The 20,667-nt window shown below is 44.4% G+C and overlaps 1 protein-coding gene across 1 annotated transcript in view; it reads right to left on the reverse strand.

The window, feature by feature from the left end:
• Positions 1-1,954: 1,954 nt before the first annotated feature.
• LOC118380190 (Na(+)/H(+) exchange regulatory cofactor NHE-RF1-like) overlaps positions 1,955-20,667 on the reverse strand; it is a 50,229-nt gene continuing 31,516 nt past the window's right edge. Inside the window, exons 3-4 of the mRNA XM_052505204.1 lie at positions 2,593-2,808; positions 1,955-1,975 (exon numbers count right to left, since the gene is read on the reverse strand). Of these exons, the coding sequence (XP_052361164.1) occupies positions 1,955-1,975; positions 2,593-2,808 (237 nt within the window). The remainder of the gene's footprint in view (positions 1,976-2,592; positions 2,809-20,667) is intronic.

Raw genomic sequence — 20,667 nt, forward strand, 5'->3', positions numbered from 1 at the left:
GCTGGAGCGCGTGCTATGGGTGGGTGTTGCCATCGTGACCAGTGAACTGAGATAAGGCGGAGCTTTACCTAGCATGGCCTTGTAGATGACCTGGAGCCAGTGGGTCTGGCGACGAGTATGTAGCGAGGGCCAGCCGAGCATACAAGTCGCAGTGGTGGGTAGTATAAGGTGCTTTAGTGACAAAACGGATGGCACTGTGATAAACTGCATCCAGTTTGCTGAGTAGAGTGTTGGAAGCAATTTTGTAGATGACATCGCCGAAGTCGAGGATCGGTAGGATAGTCAGTTTTACTAGGGTAAGCTTGGCAGCGTGAGTGAATGAGGCTTTGTTGCGGAATAGAAAGCCGACTCTTGATTTGATTTTCGATTGGAGATTTTTGATGAGTCTGGAAGGAGAGTTTGCAGAATGAGATGCTATTGTTATGAATTGAAGAGCACAGTAGAGACAGACAGTACTGTATTGTCTCAAGTATTTGGGCTCTCTGAGTGCTTACAGTATCTAAGCAGTGGGGAGGGGAGTCAGTGGAATGTCCTACAGTACTGCATTGAACTATACCCTGTATTAACCCAATGGAGCCCATTGTATCCACTGTCATTTGTAGTCATCTGTCTCTCTCTTCCTGGGCGTGTAAATTCAGGTTCAGGGCAGGGTATCTCTGTCTCTCTCCCTGGGCGTGTGTATTCAGGTTCAGGGAAGGGTATCTCTGTCTCTCTCCCTGGGTGTGTGTATTCAGGTTCAGGGAAGGGTATCTCTGTCTCTCTCCCTGGGTGTGTGTATTCAGGTTCAGGGAAGGGCATCTCTGTCAATTACATTTCAATTTAAGGGGTTTTATTAGGAACTGGACCTTTGTTGGAACACCAGTATTTTTGTCGTACTGAGATTTACTGTCAGGGCCCAGGTCTGACAGAATCTATGCAGAAGATCGAGGTCTCTCTGTCTCTCTCTCTGGATGTGTGTCTTCGGCTGCAGGGCAGGGACTCTTTAGTCTCTATATAAACATGATAAAACCTATTTATGGACCATAGAGCACATAGACAGGGAGTGACCTGGCCTGTTATTGTCATCTAACAGACACAGGAAGCTAGCTCCCATAGCTACAGATCACTCTCCCTGTTTCCTGTTGCTGGACAGACAGAGGCACATCAAAGCATTGAAAGCAACTCCTCCCTCTATTGCCAGTGTGTGTGCAACTGTCCGTATTACTCGTACTGTATGGGCAGGACTGGAATGGTATAGCCGTGCATGTGTGTGTGAGTCTCTCTTTGACCCTGTTGGGGTCTACTGTATCCAACTGCTCTGCCTGCCATATTACACTGTTGTTACTGTTTCCAGCCTTGTGTTTTCACCACAACGCCATGGTAACGTCATGGTAACGCTACGAGCCAGGTTAGGTTTAGTTAAACCAAGCTAGATTCTGTTTGACCCTGTGTGACTTTCATTTGACCCTGTGTTTTTGATGCAGTGTATTTTACGTCCTGTCTGACCCTGTATTTGACCCTGTCTGACCCTGTATTTGACCCTGTCTGACCCTGTATTTGGCCCTGCCTGACCCTGTATTTGACCCTGCCTGACCCTGTATTTGACCCTGCCTGACCCTGTCTTACCCTGTTTTGGCCCTGTGTGGCCTTGTTAGGCCCTGATGTACTGCTCTGGGGTCAGGGCTCATGGGAGTGTGTCCGGGGTCTGATTGAGAGTGTGTATGGTGAGCAGGATCAGTATGTTTCACACGTCTGCTTCTCTCCTGTGTCTCCTTCTATCCCTCTGCTTTCCCACCATCCCTTCTTTCTCCCACACATTCAGCCCTCATATGTTTCTCTCTTGTCTGTATCCTGCTTTCAGACTGATGAACAACCTCTCCCCCCTATCAGCCTGTCCTCCTTAATCTCAACTAAAACATGTGCGATATGAGGCTGGGGTCCAGGCCGTGTTATAGCAGTGGTATCGTTAGAGGGGTTAAACCAGGCACATGTGGCCCTGCACACGCATGAAGGATGAGCATTGAGACTGCTGCCACACGAGGTCACACCTGTGTACACACACACTGATAAACCCAAACATTCACAAGCAAGCACACATACATTTGCATGTACATAGGGAGTAAAATGCCTCTTGGGGTCTCACTCTGTATCCCTTATCTCAGACACATGTTCAATCACCCCACTCCTCTCTCTCTCTGTTCTATAAACCCCGTTAATTAGGGTGTTCCAACCCCATTTCTCAAAGCACACCTCATTAGGGTATCATTAGGACCAATGTAAACTAGCTGATTGGAGTCTGTCTCCTTCTCTCTCACCACTTGTCTAAAGTTTACAAACCAAGCCTCTACTGGTCCATAGTTCCGTGATTATTAAGACATCAGACTCCTCCTCCCTCTCCCACCAATCCCCTGCACCTCTATCCTCCTCCTGGACTAGCCCTTCTTCCCAGCCTCCTCCTCACCTTCATGAAAAATAAACCCCTTCATGGAGCTCCACAGTCCCCCACCCGTCTTCTTCAGTCTCTAACCACTTGCCCTCTTTCGAAACCAATCCTCCCTCCTCCACCCATCCCCCTCTCCTCTCCCCTCCTTCACCCATCCCCTCTCTCCTCACCTTGAGTCTGTCCTGTGGTCTGAGCCCGGCGTGGTCGGCTGGAGACCCAGGGTCCAGGGAGCGGATGTACTGGCCCGGCCGGGACTTCTCACTGTGCAGGTTGAAGCCGTAACCAGTCTCGGCCCGCACCAGATGGCACAGTCTGGGGAACAGCTCCGATGGGTCCACTGGTGTCCGCGCCACCTGGGCATGGGCATTAACATGGGCCAGAGCCTCCTGTAGTGAACAGAGAGAAAGATACACAATATCATCGACAATTGAGTCATATACACTACTGAGTATTCAAAGAAGTCCTGTCAGATGTAAGTGCAGAAGGAAGAAGTTTGGATCCCTCCAATGGTCTTTATTGCTTGCTTGTGTTCTCTACCAAACAAACACCACTAATGTGTTTAATATGTTGTCCATTATCACAGGGAAATGAAATGTGTCTTCTGCTTGATCCCAGCCCCTACCTATCTACTGTATATCCTGTTCAACTTGAGTCAGAGAAGCAGAACAGATTGAAGATACGACCCCTACCTATCTACTGTATATCCTGTTCAACTTGAGTCAGAGAAGCAGAACAGATTGAAGATACGACCCCTACCTATCTACTGTATATCCTGTTCAACTTGAGTCAGAGAAGCAGAACAGATTGAAGATACCCACACATAGTATGTACAACACCAGCACATGTACTAAGGCCATATGAGCAGAGAGATAAATCCTCCGTGACAGATCATCCTGATGTTGTTACAGTAAGATGACTGTCAAAGAAATCAAATAGTTATCACACCACAGGAATGTCCATACAGTGGGGTAAAAAAGTATTTAGTCAGCCACCAATTGTGCAAGTTTTTCCACTTATAAAGATGAGAGAGGCCTGTAATTTTCATCATAGGTACACTTCAACTATGACAGACAAGATGAGGAAAATAACCCTAATGACATTGTAGGATTTTTAATGAATTTATTTGCAAATTATGGTGGAAAATAAGTATTTGGTCACCTACAAACAAGCAAGATTTCTGGCTCTCACAGACCTGTAACTTCTTCTTTAAGAGGCTCCTCTGTCCTCCACTCGTTACCTGTATTAACGGCACCTGTTTGAACTTGTTATCAGTATAAAAGACACCTGTCCACAACCTTAAACAGTCACACTCCAAACTCCACTATGGGCCAAGACCAAAGAGCTGTCAAAGGACACCAGAAACAAAATTATAGACCTGCACCAGGCAGGGAAGATAGGTAAGCAGCTTGGTTTGAAGAAATCAACTGTGGGAGCAATTATTAGGAAATGGAAGACATACAAGACCACTGATCAACTCCCTCGATCTGGGGCTCCACGCAAGATCTCACCCCATGGGGTCAAAATGATCACAAGAACGGTGAGCAAAAATACCAGAACCACACGGGGGGACCTAGTGAATGACCTGCAGAGAGCTGGGACCAAAGTAACAAAGCCTACCATCAGTAACACACTACGCCGCCAGGGACTCAAATCCTGCAGTGCCAGACGTGTCCCCCTGCGTAAGCCAGTACATGTCCAGGCCCGTCTGAAGTTTGCTAGAGAGCATCTGGATGATCCAAAGAAGATTGGGAGAATGTCATATGGTCAGATGAAACCAAAATATAACTTTTTGGTAAAAACTCAACTCGTCGTGTTTGGAGTACAAAGAATGCTGAGTTGCATCCAAAGAACACCATACCTACTGTGAAGCATGGGGGTAGAAACATCATGCTTTGGGGCTGTTTTTCTGCAAAGGAAAGAATGAATGGGGTCATGTATCGTGAGATTTTGAGTGAACCTTCCATCAGCAAGGGCATTGAAGATGAAACGTGGCTGGGTCTTTCAGCATGACAATGATCCCAAACACACCGTCCGGGCAACGAAGGAGTGGATTCATAAGAAGCATTTCAACGTCCTGGAGTGGCCTAGCCAGTCTCCAGATCGCAACCCCATAGAAAATCTTTGGAGGGAGTTGAAAGTCCGTGTTGCTCAATCAACAGCCCCAAAACATCACTGCTCTAGACGAGATCTGCATGGAGGAATGGGCCAAAATACCAGCAACAGTGTGTGAAAACCTTGTGAAGATTTACAGAAAACGTTTGACCTCTGTCATTGCCAACAAAGGGTATATAACAAGTAAGTATTGAGAAACTTTTGTTATTGACCAAATACTTATTTTCCACCATAATTAGCAAATGAATGAATTAAAATCCTACAATGTGATTTTCTGGATTTTTTTCCCTCATTTTGTCTGTCATAGTTGAAGTGTACCTATGATGAAAATTACAGGCCTCTCATCTTTTAAGTGGCTGACTAAATACTTTTTGCCCCACTGTATCTCCTTAACACTGCTCGCCTATCAGTGGAAAAACACTCAGCAGCTGCTCTATACTGAGTCTATAGTTGTAATGTCAATGATTTGGACTTTAAGTATAGAAAGAAAATCTCCAACTCAAAGACCTTCCCCTTGTATAAAACTAACTCATCTCAACACCACATCATAACACTCACCTCATCATAACAACTGATTATCAGGAAAGTGATATGCAATCTGAGATAAAAGGGTTTCAAACAAGTTCTTCAGCTGTCCCCATAGGATAACCCCTTTTGGTTCCAGGAAAAGCCTTTTTGGTTCCAGGTAGAACCCTTTTGTGTTTGATGTAGAGCCCTCAGTGGAAAGGAACCTGGAACTAAAACGGTTCTAGCTGAAGAACCCTTTTAGGTTCTAGATAGCACCTTTTTCTAAGACTGTAGACTACACTGTACATGGGAATCGGAGTAAATGTTGTGTTGATTATCTGTGTAAAACGTCACAATGAGCATCTCGTGTCACGACTTCAGCCGGAGTCGGCTCCTCTCCTTGTTCGTTCGGCAGTCGACGTTACCGGCTTTCTAGCCATCGCCGCTCCATTTTTCATGTATCCATTTGTTTTGTCTTGTTCCCTGCACACCTGGTTTTCATTCCCCAATCAATCTACATGTATTTATTCCCCTGTTTCCCATCATGTCTTTGTGTTAGATTGTTTGTGTTACGTGTGTATTGCTGACGCACCAGACTGGCTTGTTTTTTTCCCTGTTATTTTTCATGAAGATGTTTATTGTTAAACATAATTCTTGTGACGGTTTTGCGCGTTTTGCACTTTTGCCTAAATAAAGTGTGCGCCTGTTTACAAATCCCTGCTCTCCTGCACCTGAATTCGCTACCAGTACGTACACTTCTGACATCTAGGTTCATTCACTAACTATACGTGTCACTGGTGACAGAGTAATTGTTATTAATGACATGGTGTAACCTCACCTCCACTGTGGGGTGATAAGGAGTCGTGAAGGGGGTGTAGGGGGTCTGGGCTAACCCCCATATGAGACCCTATCCCTCAAACACCCAATGAAGAACACATACCTGCCACACGCTATCTGTGTGTGTGTGTGTGTGTGTGTGTGTGTGTGTGTGTGTACTATCACACAATGTCTGCATTATACATCGCCTGTCATCAGACAATACATCCAGTCCTGCCAAGGTATTTTTAGCAGACAGACACACAGGGTGTGGTGCACTATGTTGGCTCATATGGAGGGACGACAACAATGGTCGGCCATTCGCTGGGCATAGAGGGAGACAAGGAGGGAGGGATGGGTGTGGGATGGAAGGAGTACGCAGATGTCCCTTTTAGAAGTATTCCGAGGTAGAGATCTAATAGGGGAGGGAAAATATGTTTTAATACTGACTAAATCTCTCTCTCTTCAACACCAAAATATAAAACATGGCCCATTTCATGGACAGTATTCCATAAAATTGCTTAAACCAACAGCGTTCTGGGAAGGATGCCCTAAGAAAGTCATCCAGGCCTGATGTGGAGTACAATGGAATGATTCAGACTGATTTCATTCAAATGAATTCTTATTGGCAGAGAAGCAGGAAGTGACCGCAATGCCAGGAGGAAGGGGTGGGGCTCAATACAGAGAGGTCACTTAGCTATTACCACCCAGGGATCTGTCCTGGATCCACATAGAGCGAGATGGAGGAGGGGGAAAACGAGATTGAGAGAAAGAGAGGATATAAAGAGAGGATATAAAGAAAGAGGTATAGAGAGAGATGGAGAGAAAGTTGAGAAGAAAGAGAAAGAGGTTGTGTGTGTATGAAAGAGAAAGACGAAACGAGAGTTGAAACAGAGAGCGAGAATGAGTGAGTTCTGGAAGGTCTGAGAGTAAGACAAACAGTGTGAACAGCCCTGCTGGTAGACATTAGCGAGGGGAGACGGCCGTCCCTGCCAAGCCAACCTCTGACTGCCTCTAGATGCCCGTCCACACAGCACTAATCACCCCCTGGAAGGTGGCCCATGTCATCGTCCCTCTTCGCTCTACCTTAGCCAGCACCATCTGAGGGCCAATCTGGGCTGAGGTGCAGCGAAACGGGAGACGTCTTATTAAAGAGTGGTGATTGGCTTGGAGAAAATGCATCAGTGCATCAGTGCATCACAATGCATCAGTTAACAAGAAGGGACTTGGAAGATATGAGAAGCCTTCTGAGGATCTGTCCAATCCAAGTGGTCATAACAACTCTGACAATACTGGATATCTAAATGGGATTTCTCTGTTTCTGCAAGCCAGATGGCAATGATCAAATGTCAGTACACCAACAGCCGTTCATGTGATTGTTTTCTCCTGTTTCTGAAGGGCAAGATAACATATATTAAAGGAAAGGAGGAAAAACAGAGGAGAAGTAAACAAAGGAAAATAATCAATGTTATGACATGATGTATGTTATGACACGATCATTATGAGACGATGTATGTTATGACACGATCATTATGAGACAATGTATGTTATGACACGATCATTACGAGACGATGTATGTTATGACACGATCATTACGAGACAATGTATGTTATGACACGATCATTACGAGACAATGTATGTTATGACACGATCATTACGAGACGATATATGTTATGACACGATCATTATGAGGCGATGTATGTTATGACACGATCATTATGAGACGATGTATGTTATGACACGATCATTATGAGATGATGTATGTTATGACACGATCATTACGAGACAATGTATGTTATGACACGATCATTACGAGAGGCGATGTATGTTATGACACGATCATTACGAGACAATGTATGTTATGACACGATCATTACGAGACAATGTATGTTATGACCACGATCATTACGAGGCGATGTATGTTATGACACGATCATTACGAGACAATGTATGTTATGACACGATCATTACGAGACGATGTATGTTATGACACGATCATTATGAGACGATGTATGTTATGACACGATCATTATGAGGCGATGTATGTTATGACACGATCATTACGATGAGACGATATATGTTATGACACGATCATTATGAGGCGATGTATGTTATGACACGATCATTATGAGACGATGTATGTTATGACGATCATTATGACGATCATTGACACGATCATTACGAGGCGATGTATGTTATGACACGATCATTATGAGGACGATATATGTTATTGTATGTTACGATCATTACGACGATGTATGTTTACTAGAGGCGATGTATGTTATGACACGATCATTATGAGACGATGTATGTTATGACACGATCATTATGAGACGATATATGTTATGACACGATCATTATGAGACGATGTACCTTATACAAACATTAAAGAAGTGGTTGTTACATGTGGTGTACTGCACTGAGCTTGGTGTTACAACATCTTTCAGTTATAGTCACTCTCACACCTGTGGCGGGTGTGGAAGGACTGGTTAGTTGAGCTGACAGCCAGCAGAGATAGAGAATATAAATCACAACACTGCCAAATATGGCCGCCCTCCAGGCTTCACTCCTCCAACTCCACTTGGCAACAGTGTGGGAGTTTTGGAGCCAACTGGGAACAAGAATAAGAGGTATTTCCTATCTAGGTTAATGATGATACCTGTAATTATGGATGGATATAAAGCCAGTGTTCATGTGATAGTTTCATTAGTTCTTTTTCAGGTGGGGTTAGGCAGTTTTCAACCTCCACCCCTATTTATGAGGGAAAAATGGACTATTCCATCGCTATCACTGTAGAAAAGACTTGGCTTGATCCATGTTAGAATGATAAAAAAAAAAAAAATGGGTCAGTGGCTTTTAGATATTTTGATGAGAAACAGAACAAAATTGAGTTTTTGCTTTTTCCCTTCTGTCGGCAAACAAGCCTATAATCAGGAAATCACTTCAGGGTGAGAACTCAAACCTTGTTTTGGAAAATCAAGTGTTCTGTTTAGGAACTCTGTACAGAATGACATTCTCCAATCCCATTCCAATATGTGTGAGCTACGTTTCTGTTCTGAACACGGCCATTGGAAACTAACAGGCATAAATCCTAATGATTCCTAAAGGAAAATCCAAACAGAATGTTTTCCACCTTCATGATATCCATACAACACAGTCAGGCTGAGTGCAGGGCTTTTCCTGGTCAACTCACATAGTCAGGCTGAGTGCAGGGCTTTTCCTGGTCAACTCACATAGTCAGGCTGAGTGCAGGGCTTTTCCTGGTCAACTCACATAGTCAGGCTGAGTGCAGGGCTTTTCCTAGTCAACTCACATTGTCAGGCTGAGTGCAGGGCTTTTCCTGGTCAACTCACATAGTCAGGCTGAGTGCAGGGCTTTTCCTGGTCAACTCACATAGTCAGGCTGAGTGCAGGGCTTTTCCTGGTCAACTCATTGTCAGGCTCACATTGTCAGGCTGAGTGCAGGGCTTTTCCTGGTCAACTCACATTGTCAGGCTGAGTACAGGGCTTTTCCTGGTCAACTCACATTGTCAGGCTGAGTGCAGGGCTTTTCCTAGTCAACTCACATTGTCAGGCTGAGTGCAGGGCTTTTCCTGGTCAACTCACATAGTCAGGCTGAGTGCAGGGCTTTTCCTGGTCAACTCACATAGTCAGGCTGAGTGCAGGGCTTTTCCTGGTCAACTCACATAGTCAGGCTGAGTGCAGGGCTTTTCCTGGTCAACTCACATAGTCAGGCTGAGTGCAGGGCTTTTCCTGCTCAACTCACATTGTCAGGCTGAGTGCAGGGCTTTTCCTGGTCAACTCACATAGTCAGGCTGAGTGCAGGGCTTTTCCTGGTCAACTCACATAGTCAGGCTGAGTGCAGGGCTTTTCCTGGTCAACTCACATAGTCAGGCTGAGTGCAGGGCTTTTCCTGGTCAACTCACATAGTCAGACTGAGTGCAGGGCTTTTCCTGGTCAACTCACATAGTCAGGCTGAGTGCAGGGCTTTTCCTGGTCAACTCACATAGTCAGGCTGAGTGCAGGGCTTTTCCTGGTCAAATCACATAGTCAGGCTGAGTGCAGGGCTTTTCCTGGTCAACTCACATTGTCAGGCTGAGTACAGGGCTTTTCCTGGTCAACTCATATTGGTCAGGCTGAGTGCAGGGCTTTTCCTGGTCAACTCACATAGTCAGGCTGAGTGCAGGGCTTTTCCTGGTCAACTCACATAGTCAGGCTGAGTGCAGGGCTTTTCCTGGTCAACTCACATTGTCAGGCTGAGTACAGGGCTTTTCCTGGTCAACTCATATTGGTCAGGCTGAGTGCAGGGCTTTTCCTGGTCAACTCACATAGTCAGGCTGAGTGCAGGGCTTTTCCTGCTCAACTCACATTGTCAGGCTGAGTGCAGGGCTTTTCCTGGTCAACTCACATAGTCAGGCTGAGTGCAGGGCTTTTCCTGGTCAACTCACATTGTCAGGCTGAGTGCAGGGCTTTTCCTGGTCAACTCACATAGTCAGGCTGAGTGCAGGGCTTTTCCTGGTCAACTCACATAGTCAGGCTGAGTGCAGGGCTTTTCCTGGTCAACTCACATTGTCAGGCTGAGTACAGGGCTTTTCCTGGTCAACTCACATTGTCAGGCTGAGTGCAGGGCTTTTCCTGGTCAACTCACATTAGTCAGGCTGAGTGCAGGGCTTTTCCTGGTCAACTCACATTGTCAGGCTGAGTGCAGGGCTTTTCCTGGTCAACTCACATAGTCAGGCTGAGTGCAGGGCTTTTCCTGGTCAACTCACATAGTCAGGCTGAGTGCAGGGCTTTTCCTGGTCAACTCACATTGTCAGGCTGAGTACAGGGCTTTTCCTGGTCAACTCACATTGGTCAGGCTGAGTGCAGGGCTTTTCCTGGTCAACTCACATAGTCAGGCTGAGTGCAGGGCTTTTCCTGGTCAACTCACATAGTCAGGCTGAGTGCAGGGCTTTTCCTGGTCAACTCACATAGTCAGGCTGAGTGCAGGGCTTTTCCTGGTCAACTCACATAGTCAGGCTGAGTGCAGGGCTTTTCCTGGTCAACTCACATAGTCAGGCTGAGTGCAGGGCTTTTCCTGGTCAACTCACATTGTCAGGCTGAGTACAGGGTTTTTCCTGGTCAACTCACATTGTCAGGCTGAGTGCAGGGCTTTTCCTGGTCAACTCACATAGTCAGGCTGAGTGCAGGGCTTTTCCTGGTCAACTCACATTGTCAGGCTGAATAAAGGGCTTTTCCTGGTCAACTCATATTGGTCAGGCTGAGTGCAGGGCTTTTCCTGGTCAACTCACATAGGCTAAGTGCAGGGCTTTTCCTGGTCAACTCACATAGTCAGGCTGAGTGCAGGGCTTTTCCTGGTCAACTCACATTGTCAGGCTGTATTAGAACAGAACTAGGTCCTGGTATTAGAATAGAACTATGCCCTGGCATTAGAATAGAACTAGGTCCTGGTATTAGAACAGAACTAGGCCCTGGTATTAGAATAGAACTAGGTCCTGGTATTATAACAGAACTAGGCCCTGGTATTAGAATAGAACTAGGCCCTGGTATTAGAACATAACTAGGTCCTGGTATTAAAACAGAACTAGGCCCTGGTATTAGAATATAACTATGCCCTGGTATTAAAACAGAACTAGGCCCTGGTATTAAAACAGAACTATGCCCTGGTATTAGAATAGAACTAGGCCCTGGTATTAGAACAGAACTAGGCCCTGGTATTAGAATAGAACTAGGCCCTGGTATTAGAACAGAACTAGGTCCTGGTATTAAAACAGAACTAGGCCCTGGTATTAGAATAGAACTATGCCCTGGTATTAAAACAGAACTAGGTCCTGGTATTAGAATAGAACTAGGCCCTGGTATTAGAACAGAACTAGGTCCTGGTATTAGAACAGAACTAGGCCCTGGTATTAGAACATAACTAGGTCCTGGTATTAAAACAGAACTAGGCCCTGGTATTAGAATATAACTATGCCCTGGTATTAAAACAGAACTAGGTCCTGGTATTAAAACAGAACTAGGCCCTGGTATTAAAACAGAACTATGCCCTGGTATTAGAATAGAACTAGGCCCTGGTATTAGAACAGAACTAGGCCCTGGTATTAGAATAGAACTAGGCCCTGGTATTAAAACAGAACTAGGTCCTGGTATTAAAACAGAACTAGGTCCTGGTATTAAAACAGAACTAGGTCCTGGTATTAGAATATAACTATGCCCTGGTATTAAAACAGAACTAGGTCCTGGTATTAAAACAGAACTAGGCCCTGGTATTAGAATAGAACTAGGTCCTGGTATTAGAATATAACTATGCCCTGGTATTAAAACAGAACTAGGTCCTGGTATTAAAACAGAACTAGGTCCTGGTATTAGAATATAACTATGCCCTGGTATTAAAACAGAACTAGGTCCTGGTATTAAAACAGAACTAGGCCCTGGTATTAGAATAGAACTAGGTCCTGGTATTAGAACAGAACTAGGCCCTGGTATTAGAATAGAACTAGGCCCTGGTATTAGAACAGAACTAGGTCCTGGTATTAGAATAGAACTAGGTCCTGGTATTAGAACAGAACTATGCCCTGGTATTAGAATATAACTAGGTCCTGGTATTAGAACAGAACTAGGCCCTGGTATTAGAATAGAACTAGGTCCTGGTATTAGAACAGAACTAGGTCCTGGTATTAGAACAGAACTAGGTCCTGGTATTAGAATAGAACTAGGTCCTGGTATTAGAACAGAACTAGGCCCTGGTATTAGAACAGAACTATGCCCTGGCATTAGAATAGAACTAGGTCCTGGTATTAGAACAGAACTAGGCCCTGGTATTAGAATAGAACTAGGTCCTGGTATTAGAACAGAACTAGGTCCTGGTATTAGAACAGAACTAGGTCCTGGTATTAGAATAGAACTAGGTCCTGGTATTAGAACAGAACTAGGCCCTGGTATTAGAACAGAACTAGGTCCTGGTATTAGAATAGAACTAGGTCCTGGTATTAGAATAGAACTAGGTCCTGGTATTAGAACAGAACTAGGCCCTGGTATTAGAACAGAACTAGGTCCTGGTATTAGAATAGAACTAGGTCCTGGTATTAGAACAGAACTAGGTCCTGGTATTAGAACAGAACTAGGCCCTGGTATTAGAATAGAACTAGGTCCTGGTATTAGAATAGAACTAGGTCCTGGTATTAGAACAGAACTAGGTCCTGGTATTAGAACAGAACTAGGTCCTGGTATTAGAACAGAACTAGGTCCTGGTATTAGAACAGAACTAGGCCCTGGTATTAGAACAGAACTAGGCCATGGTATTAGAATAGAACTAGGCCCTGGTATTAGAACAGAACTAGGCCCTGGTATGCTTTCCTGCCTGCCTGTGTGATGTGTGTGTCTCTGTATGAGGCCCCCAGTCCTGCTTCAAGGACAAGACTCATCCCAATAAACGTCAACCTGCCCTGAGTGTCTGTCTGTACAGTATGTGGTGTGTGTGTGTGTCTGTACAGTATGTGGTGTGTGTGAGTAAGATTATGATGGAGCATGTGTCAATGTATGTGTGTGTGTTTTCTCAAATGTGACCACTGGCTGTGTACGTGTGTTTGTGGTTGATGAAATGAGATCGGTGCTGTTGTTGAATTATTCACTAAGAGACTGCTGGGATAGTTGGATCATGACCACTGTTAACCCTGTCACTACCAAGGATCATTGACTCTCTGTCTAGTACCACTACTCAGGACTGTGCCAGCCAGTGTGTGTGTGAAGTGAATGTGTGTGTGAATGTGGTGTATCATAAGTGTGTGTGTGTGGACGTGTTTAACTATACTTGTGGGGACCAGAAGAAGAACCAGAAGTCCCCCACAAGAATAGTAAACTAATTTGACCAACTGGGGACAGTTTGTTGGTCCCCACAAGGTCAAATGCTATTTCTAGGGGGTTAAGGTTAGAATTAGTGTTAGAATTAGGTTTGCGGTTAAGAGCTAGGGTTAGAAGCTAGGGTTAGTTTTGGGGTTAGGGTTAGGAGCTAGGGTTAGTTTTAGGATTAGTTTTGGGGTTAGCTTTAGGAGCTAGGGTTAGTTTTAGGGTTAGTTTTAGGGTTAGGAGCTAGGGTTAGTTTTAGGGTTAGGAACTAGGGTTAGTTTTGGGGTTTGGGTTAGGAGCTAGGGTTAGTTTTAGGGTTAGGAGCTAGGGTTAGTTTTGGGGTTTGGGTTAGGAGCTAGGGTTAGTTTTAGGGTTAGGAGCTAGGGTTAGTTTTAGGGTTAGGAGCTAGGGTTAGTTTTGGGGTTTGGGTTAGGAGCTAGGGTTAGTTTTAGGGTTAGGAGCTAGGGTTCGTTTTAGGGTTAGGAGCTAGGGTTAGTTTAGGGTTAGGAGCTAGGGTTAGTTTTGGGGTTAAGGTTAGGTAATCGGGTTAATGTTAGGGTTAGGTTTAGGTGTAAGGAAAAATAGGATATTGAATGGTCCTGAATTGGGTGTCCCCACAAGGTTAGTTTTACAAGAATGTGTGTGTATGTGTGTGTGTGTGCCTGCGTGCATGCGTGCGTGTGGTGATGCTTTATCTGTAACCTAGTAGGGGAATCCCTAATGTGTGTGTGTGTTGTCATCGATGTATTCAGCTGTATGATTTCCATTAGGGGATTAATGCTAACCCAATAACTTCTGGAGAAGAGGATCACATTTCTTATGAGCCCTAAAGGATAGTGTATGCAGTGTGTCCTGAAAACCATAAACACCTTCATTGGGCTCATAGTAATGGCTGGAACGGAATGAATGGAATGGTATCCGACAGATCAAACACATGGTTTTACTATGAGCCGTCCTCCCCTAAGTAGCCACCTGTGATACACACATAGTGTATATGGAAACATTAGACTAAAGTGGAAAACAGCCCAGAAGCGGGCGGGCTGAGCAGAGTGAGGCGGGTGGAAAGGACAGGCTGTATGCTAGCAGGATAGTTCATATCTCATAGTGATGTTGTGTTTCCATTAGTGGATGAATTGGTCTAATGTACCATGTATGGTAAAGCCTCAACACTTAGCTACCTCTTTAGGTCATTATAATTCAAAACCACGCATTGTAAAATAAATCACACAGACGCACCTTTAGGCCATAAAAATACAAAAAATGTCATACGAGTTTTCCTAAGATTATTCCTGAAAGTCAAGCTTGTCAGTGCACTTTCCATGGCAAGTATTCCTCCTCAAGTACAACTGGAGAAAGGGTTGTAACATTTTCTGTAAAGACACTAACTGCACAGAATAGTACAGAACAAGTTACAACCCCTAGTGACATCATGGCAAACAAATCATCATAGAGTGAACGTGCCCTCAGCAGTAGCACATTGCTGATGTCATGAGTACAAGGTATTGTCATGGTGACAGTAGTGTAACCAACACGGCCAGTTTAACTGACATCGCCGGGTCTCACCTTGGGGGCGTGGCCCTCAGGTAAAGGGTCAGATAAGAGGTCATCAACAGGTCAACAGTTTTAAAATCAGACACAATCTCATTAGGTGTTAAAAGTAAATACAGGAGGACCACAACACAAAGTCTATTCATATCTGTGAGGCTATGCATTAACATGACATTATGTAACTATAGTCATGGGCCTAAACAAAACTAGTCATCATAATGAAAATAGTTTGGTAAGGCCAGTCTGAAGTAACGCATTGGCTGTGTCCCTGAGACTCTGTGCTTAGAAGTTCTGCCCTCAAATAGAGAATGTGTGTGTGTTTCTGTCACACACAGTTCTCCCGTTGCTCAATCTGAGGGGAGGGAGAAAGAGAGCAAGAGAGAGAGAGAGAGAGGAGGAGAAGAAGAAGAAAAAAAAGGAAAGGAGAGACAGAGGTCAGGCAGCTAATTGTTTTTCCCACTGGCTGTATTACGTAATAATCCCCTGTGTTACTGAGGCAACGGTGTGTGTGTTACTGAGGCAACGGTGTGTGTGTGTGTGTGTGTGTTACTGAGGCAACGGTGTGTGTGTGTTACTGAGGCAACGGTGTGTGTTACTGAGGCAACGGTGTGTGTGTGTGTGTGTGTGTGTGTTACTGAGGCAACGGTGTGTGTGTGTTACTGAGGCAACGGTGTGTGTTACTGAGGCAACGGTGTGTGTGTGTTACTGAGGCAACGGTGTGTATTACTGAGGCAACGGTGTGTGTGTGTTACTGAGGCAACGGTGTGTATGTGTGTGTTACTGAGGCAACGGTGTGTGTGTTACTGAGGCAACGGTGTGTGTGTGTGTGTGTGTGTGTGTTACTGAGGCAGCGGTGTGTGTGTGAGTTGAGTGTAATTGTGTGTGTGTTCTGCAGACTGGGACAAGCATGCTGGGATCTGTTTTCATGGCCTCCTCTGGTTTATCATCAGATAGAGAAAACATAGTGGTGTTCCAGAAAGGTCCAGTTTCCAGGACCACAAATACAAATTCCATCTAGACACCGTTGCCCTAGAGCAAACAAAAACGATACATACCTCGGCCTAAACATCAGTGCCACAGGTAACTTCCACAAAGCTGTGAACGAGCTGAGAGACAAGGAAAGAAGGGCCTTCTATGCCATCAAAAGGAACATAAAATGTGACATACCAATTAGGATCTGGCTAAAAATACTTGAATCAGTTATAGGATTCATTGCCCTTCATGGTTGTGAGGTCTGGGGTTTGCTCACCAACCAAGAATTCACAAAAATAGGACAAACACCAAATTGAGACTCCATGAAGAATTCTGCAAATATATTCTCAGTGTACAACGTAAAACACCAAATAATGCATGCAGAGCAGAATTAGGCCGATACCACTAATTATCAAAATTCAGAAAAGAGACTTTCTATTCTACAACCACCTAAAAGGAAAATGATTCTCAAACCATCACCTACAGAGAGATGAACCTGGAGAAGAGTCCCCTAAGAAAGCTGGTCCTGGGACTCTGTTCACAAACACACTCCACAGAGTCCCAGGACAGCAACACAATTAGACCCAACCAAATCACGAGAAGACGAAAATATCATTACTTGACACATTGGAAAGAATTTACAAAAAAAACAGAGCAACTAGAATGCTATTTGGACCTAAACAGAGAGTACACAGTGGCATAATACCTGACCACTGTGACTGACCCAAACTTAAGGAAATCTTTGACTATGTACAAACTCCGTGAGCATTGCCTTGCTATTAACAAAGGCTGACGAAGGCAGACATGGCTCTCAAGAGAAGACAGGCTATGTGCACAATGCCCACAAAATGAGGTGGAAACTGAGCTGCACTTCCTAACCTCCTGCCAAATGTATGACCATATTAGAGACACATATTTCCCTTAGATTACACAGACCCACAAAGAATTTGAAAACAAATTTTGATAAACTCCCATATCTACTGGGTGAAATACCACAGTGTGCCATCACAGTACCAAGATGTGTGACCTGTTGCCACAGGAAAAGGGCATCCAGTGAAGAACAAACACCATTGTAAATACAACCCATATTTATGTTTATTTATTTTCTCCTTTGTACTTTAACTATTTGCACATCGTTACAACACTGTATATATACATAATATGACATTTGAAATGTCTTTATTCTTTTGGAACTTTTGTAAGTGTAAAGTTTACTGTAAATTAATGAACTTTTAAAAATGATCTATTTCACTTGCTTTGGCAATGTAAACCTGTTTCCCATGCCAATAAAGCCCCTTGAATTGAGACAGAGAGAGAGTGAGGCAGACAGATAAGACAGAGACCAGGGAGGCTGAGGATAAAGCGAGAGCTAGAGTCAGAGAGAAAGATCAAGAGAGAGGAAAGGCTGCTCTAGCGGGAAGAGTGTTGACCTCTTGGGATAAAACAAAGGCCTGCACACCATATAGATCAGGTCGTAATTGCATTGTCAGGAAAAACTCCTGTCCCTAACCATAATGGACACAGTCACACTGTTCCTCCTTCAGTTGTAGTGAGAGATCAGCAGCTGTCAGCTGTACTGTAAAGCTTGGGATTGGATCCAACCTATTATTTTCACACTGCAGCCACCTTCACATATAATTCATCTGTATTGTGTTTCTGTGTGTGTCCTTGTGAGGCTGTGTGTGTGTGGTGTATCTGCGTATGTATCTGTGTGTATCTGCGTATGTATCTGTGTGTATCTGTGTGAAGCTCCTCACATAATGTAACAAGTGTTTTATTGTGATGTGTTCAGCAGTGCGTTTTCTTTGGAACCAGCGTCTGTAGTACTCTGTTCTCTGATGTATTCTGTAGTACTCTGTTCTCTGATGTATTCTGTAGTACTCTGTTCTCTGATGTATTCTGTAGTACTCTGTTCTCTGATGTATTCTGTAGTACTCTGTTCTCTGATGTATTCTGTAGTACTCTGTTCTCTGATGTATTCTGTAGTACTCTGTTCTCTGATGTATTCTGTAGTACTCTGTTCTCTGATGTATTATGTAGTACTCTGTTCTCTGATGTATTCTGTAGTACTCTGTTCTCTGATGTATTCTGTAGTACTCTGTTCTCTGATGTATTCTGTAGTACTCTGTTCTCTGATGTATTCTGTATGGAGCACTGGCCTTGAATGAACCTCATTCTGAACTCTGACTCAGTGTGTGTGTGTGTTGTAATGTATTCTCCAAACACCTTCAGCCAAACTGTCACATGGTTTTGACTTTAGTCAACATGTGAACAGCCTGAGTCAGAGGAACTAGCTGAGTGTAATGTTCAGCAGTAGGTGAATGATTTCAATGAGACTAATACAACTGATATGGCATTGCCCACTATGGCATTGCCCACTATTGCCACACACACACACACACACACACACACACACACACACACACACACACACACACACACACACACACACACACACACACACACACACACACACACACACACACACACACACACACACACACACACACACACACACACACACACACACAGCTCTGGTTCCAAGTACACTGTATCTTATTTCTGTGCAAAACAATCAGGTTCACAAAAACAAGACAGGGTCAGATAGGCCAACCGGCAACCGCCAGACAATATTGTATTGGCAGCACATCTAATTCTTGTCAAAGCATGTCACCTGTTCAGCTTTGAAAGGCTCCAATCCCCAGTGATCTGGGAGACAGGGCTGCTGAAGCACAACAGAACACACGACTATAGAAACCCAGCCCAGCATCACACGCTAGCTAATTAACATGTTCTTTCTAGCTTGGTGGCTTTCTGGGACAACAGGGCAGGGAGTCAGGGACACCCCTCTATGGTTGGATCAACTGGGAGCAAATAGGTACAGGGTAGGAGTCACGTTCAACTCCATTAGGACATGTTCATTAATATATCTCAATGAGAGAGAGAGAGAGATCCTCTGTTAGTCATGCAGATATGATCCACCTCACTGAAATACTGGCCCATGTTGCTGCATTCCCTCTCTCTCCTCAGTTATCTTTCCCCGTTATTCTCCCTCTACTTCATTTTCTCTCTTCACCATCACTCCACTCCCTCTCTCTTCCATTCCGTCTTTCCTCCACACTCACACACTCCCCAGTTCCCTCTCTCTCCTCAGGTGTAAGTGCAGCTCATCTGGTTTGAGTTATCCTAACATCTCTAATCCATGCTGATCACAGCCCTCTAAAACCCCTCTGAGACAGACGGACAGACAGACAGGAAGTCTGCACCGTGACCAATCACAACCAGCCAGGAGGATCCACGAGTCCCACAGTGCATCAGTCCATCAAACGTTGTTTACACAGTGCTTCTTTACAACACAGAACTAAAGGATAATGAACAGCAGACTGAGGAAAGGAGCAGAAAGCAGCCGTTGTGGCCCAGCTAGGAGATAACACCAGGGTTGCCTTCATAAGGACCAGCAACTGAAAATGGTTAAAAACTTTTTGCGACAGAAAATAAACATTAGCGTTTCTCATTGGACAAAGTACATGTAGTTCATCAACGTTTCATTCTGTTTTCTTCCATTTGCCTAATAATGACCCCGTTTCCTCAATGTCTCTTAAAGCCATTTGGAGGACAGCTAGGGCTTGATTCAATCCGTAGTGCAGAACATCTGCATTGTAGCACAGTTGAATTTTAAAGGGAATTTCCGATTGAGCCGACATATGCAGCATTTCACCGCGAATGCAATCTCCGCTAACACAGAAACATTGCTTTTCAATGTGAATCACGCTATAACTCTGATCTTCTGCACTACATATTGAATCGAGCCCCTCGTAACCTTTCAGACACAGCCATAGATTTAGCATTGAACATATTTGACCATTTAAAACAAAGCTCAGTAGCTAATCTTGGCGTGCTGGGATGGAATATTCCATTGCTAACCATAATGGTGGGTTCATTCAGTTTCCTGTGGAATAACAATGTATTGTATTCAAAAAGTGTCTCAGGAGTGATGATCTAGGAACAGGTCCCTCCTGTTCCTATAATCTTATTCATTATGATCAAAAAGGCTAAATTGATCCAGACGGTTTCTGAAAATCGGTCCATTTCTGTGCATTCTATGTCTGACTCAACCAGTCATCAGTGTTACCATAGATATCTGAGACACAGCGGCCATCTTGAAAACAAAGAGGTCCAAACGCAGTAACTGACAAACTGACAAAACAACCTAGTATGGACAGAGAGACGAGGTGTTGTCTCACTATGTAATCAGTGACTTACACATTGTCATCTTCCTGTCATTCCACACACACACACACACACACACACACACACACACACACACACACACACACACACACACACACACACACACACACACACACACACACACACACACACACACACACACACACACACACACACACACACACACACGGGAGTGTGTGAGGCTGAACACACACC

The sequence above is a fragment of the Oncorhynchus keta genome, unplaced genomic scaffold (genome assembly GCF_023373465.1).
Source record: "Oncorhynchus keta strain PuntledgeMale-10-30-2019 unplaced genomic scaffold, Oket_V2 Un_contig_22890_pilon_pilon, whole genome shotgun sequence".
Taxonomy (NCBI): domain Eukaryota; kingdom Metazoa; phylum Chordata; class Actinopteri; order Salmoniformes; family Salmonidae; genus Oncorhynchus; species Oncorhynchus keta.